Raw genomic sequence first — 3322 nt, forward strand, 5'->3', positions numbered from 1 at the left:
ATTACCATTTAAATTTGCATTTCAAGATGATGGAGTTCATGTTCATGTTAATATAATACCTTAATAGAATACATTGATAACATTTCACCATAACCTTTGTTAATGTTGTTTTTTGTTGTTGTTGTTGTTGAACTGTGTGAAGTGCAAACGATTACTTAACAGATTTGCAAAATTTCAGTACAAAGAGGATCTGAAACCTCTACTCTCATATTAGTTTCCCCCACGGTATGTGAAGTACATATCGATTCTCCTCAGATTTGCAAAATTTCAGAACAAAGAGGATCTAAAATCTCTATTCTCATATTTGTCTCTAACATTTCAGGACATCTAATTCCAGACATCTAACAAAACTACTTAGCCTACAGGTTAAATAGGAAATAAACAACCTCAATGCCAAGTTGAAATTTTGTATTGATATTATGTTTGTACATGTCACATTATTTACAATCATGATTATTATCTGCAACATCATTACAATACACAAAACAATGCTCATTGTATAATACATAACGGCTATACAGGCCTATAACTTTACTTTGGACAGTCTTTAAGATTTAAATAAACAATAAAACATAAGAAATTTACTAAGGAGTTTTTTAAAATATGTTTTTATATATGTACATGTAAAATGCATAGGTGACTATAGTAATCAATATAAATCAGTAAAATGAAAAATGATCTTCAACTTACACAAATGTACATAGCAAACAAAGACATTACACCCTTGTTTAACGAGGATTGCTATTGTAAATTCCAATTACTAAGGTACTTTACTGTGATTCCAACATTAATATATCAACACTCTATGCAAAGCTAGTTTTCTAAAGTTATTTTTTTGAATGTGTATAAAATAATGGTATGTAAAAAAAAAAAAAAAAAAAAAAAAAAAAAAAAAAAAAAAAAAAAACCAATAAACAAAGATATTTGGATTTTAATAACTAATAATCTCCCGTATTCAATTACACATTTGGCTAATCATTCTCTGCTTGATACTAGTATACAGAATATAAGGAATAGCTTGCTTATTATGTTCAAATCTATGTATTATATGGAGTATATTGAAGATGCACATTATTGTACACATAGTGTAATACACTATTTTGAGTAATTTGCTATGAAATTACTCTAGATTTATTGTTAATATTATGTAAATTCACTGTATTGATACTATGTAAAAACAAACACATAATTATCAATTTTAATCATACTTTCAGATCTTTAAAGTTCTTTACAGAAAATGAAGAATGTATTTTACTACCATGACATTTATTAAAGTTGTAACCTATTTACAAGCTCAAGAAATGAATTGTTAAAAATAGAACACAATTCATTCTAGCATGATAGATATTTTGATTATGATGTACCGATAAACTATTATCATTCAAATAGCAAATACTATCACAGCCATTATATATGTGTAAGTTGTCAACAGGTCTTTTAATAATATTTAACAAATTATTAACTTTAAATATAAATAAATAAATGGAATAAAAAACTATTTTCCACTTTACGTTTCAAGGTAAATCTTAAGTAAGAGTTCATTATTTCAATTAAGGGTATATATCTTAATCGTTCTTTTAATAATTTGTACAATATTTATTATTATTTAATTGTTACAATACCATTTCAGGTCAAATTGTGATGAATAAATATAAATATTAATCAGTACACAAAAATAAATAACAAAATAGTGAGAATCTATATGTAGTCTTCCATCAAAATCAGCCATGATTACAACTAAGCTATAGGACAATTTAAATATAATACTTTTCCATAACATGCACTCGTGAGAGTTGACGACACATACTTCAGCCTTTACCACACTTAATATCAAAATATCTGACAACCAGAGTTCCAGAAATCAGCTGAAATTACATTTCAATATTCAGTAATTGATTTTTTTTACATATAGTCTCTTTTAATATACAAGCTAACAAACATTTCAACGTTAAAACAATTCAACAAATAAATAAAAGAAAGGTAAATGGGAATAATATTTTGTCCGGAAATTGAGACGCAGGAAAGTTAATCTGAGTCACTTCCCTCTCTTTCGTCTTCGTCGTCCAAGTCTGGCATCGGAAAGCGTAAAATAGCTGCCACTCCTGTCAACTGCATCAGCTCTGAACACACGACACAATAAACAAATTTTATTTTTTATTTATTGAGTATGCTAATTAGTGTACTTAATTCCTATATATTTTTTCTGAAGTTGAAAAAAAAAGTTACAAATATTGAAAAAGTTTGCATGTGTACTGATCGATGTTTAATGGAAAACTGAGCAATTAAATGCTTTTATATTATAGAGAAATATTTGCATAGTGCATATTGCAATTTAGAGCAACGCCTTTACAACATGGCACTTAGTTATGTTCGCCCAGACAATAGCACTTAGTTGTGTTATCATCAATTTGGGCCTTTCAATAATTTTGATAACCCATTATTTTGTTCCTAGACCATTACATTTCCTTCAATGAGGGAAATTACCAATGTAGCTGAGAGAAAATAAAAGCTGAAATAACCACTTAAGTTCAACTTAGTACGTTTCTACATCTATAAGTACTTACGTTCACCCGAGACGTGCATACTAGAGAACACCTTAACATCTCCCCCACTGTCTCTGACACTGTCCACTAGGCTGACGTAGCGTTTGCGCTCTTGTACATCTTGACATCTACAACACAACATAATCCTCCATAGACAAATTATATTTTTTACACTATTGGGCTCCAACAAAATCACTCCAATACCAACTCACTAATTTAGTACTTTTCTTTTGCTCACACCAGACGTATTTATAACAGGTATTTATAACAACCAAAGGTATTTATAACAAAGTTCACCATGCCTTATCAACTAGCAGAGAAAATAACACCTCGTCCAAAGTACTTTACCTGAACAGGTTGTCGGAGATGAGAAGTGTTTCGATCGCTTGGCTCTCATTGGCAGCTTCAACGTGTTTCACTCCATAGAAGGCTTTGGCAGGCTCTGTCTGCAGGGTGGTGTAGAAGGTTTCCAGCGCCTTCACCTCACCCAGAGCCTTGGTGTCGGCCATCTTGGCTGTCACTGCCGGGTCCATAAGCACTTCTGCAACACCAGCAATCACGGGAGGAATTATATCGAGGTCATTCAAGAAACACTTTTTTTGTCACATGGCTAGTCTCTTAAGTAGGGATAGACCTGAGGTTGGATTTACACCTTGACTGGCACACCCGTTTATCACGTTTCCAAAAGGCCTGATGATACACATTGTCCTCTAGTAAAGTTTATTTGACTACTTCAACTACACAGTAGAGCTGTTTAATTGCTTCTACACTCTGATGGT

General features: G+C 31.2%; 1 protein-coding gene across 1 annotated transcript; it reads right to left on the bottom strand.

Moving 5' to 3' along the window:
* Positions 1–393: 393 nt before the first annotated feature.
* On the bottom strand, positions 394–3084 carry LOC124372547 (protein pelota-like; the record flags this gene model as incomplete). The annotated part of the gene is given in 3 exon segments (XM_046830946.1): positions 394–2120; positions 2565–2671; positions 2892–3084. Coding segments are annotated over 3 exon segments (395 nt in total), but the record flags the coding sequence as incomplete, so codon positions are not given.
* Between the last annotated feature and the right edge of the window lie 238 nt (positions 3085–3322).

Source organism: Homalodisca vitripennis, unplaced genomic scaffold, assembly GCF_021130785.1.
Source record: "Homalodisca vitripennis isolate AUS2020 unplaced genomic scaffold, UT_GWSS_2.1 ScUCBcl_3442;HRSCAF=8983, whole genome shotgun sequence".
Lineage (NCBI taxonomy): Eukaryota > Metazoa > Arthropoda > Insecta > Hemiptera > Cicadellidae > Homalodisca > Homalodisca vitripennis.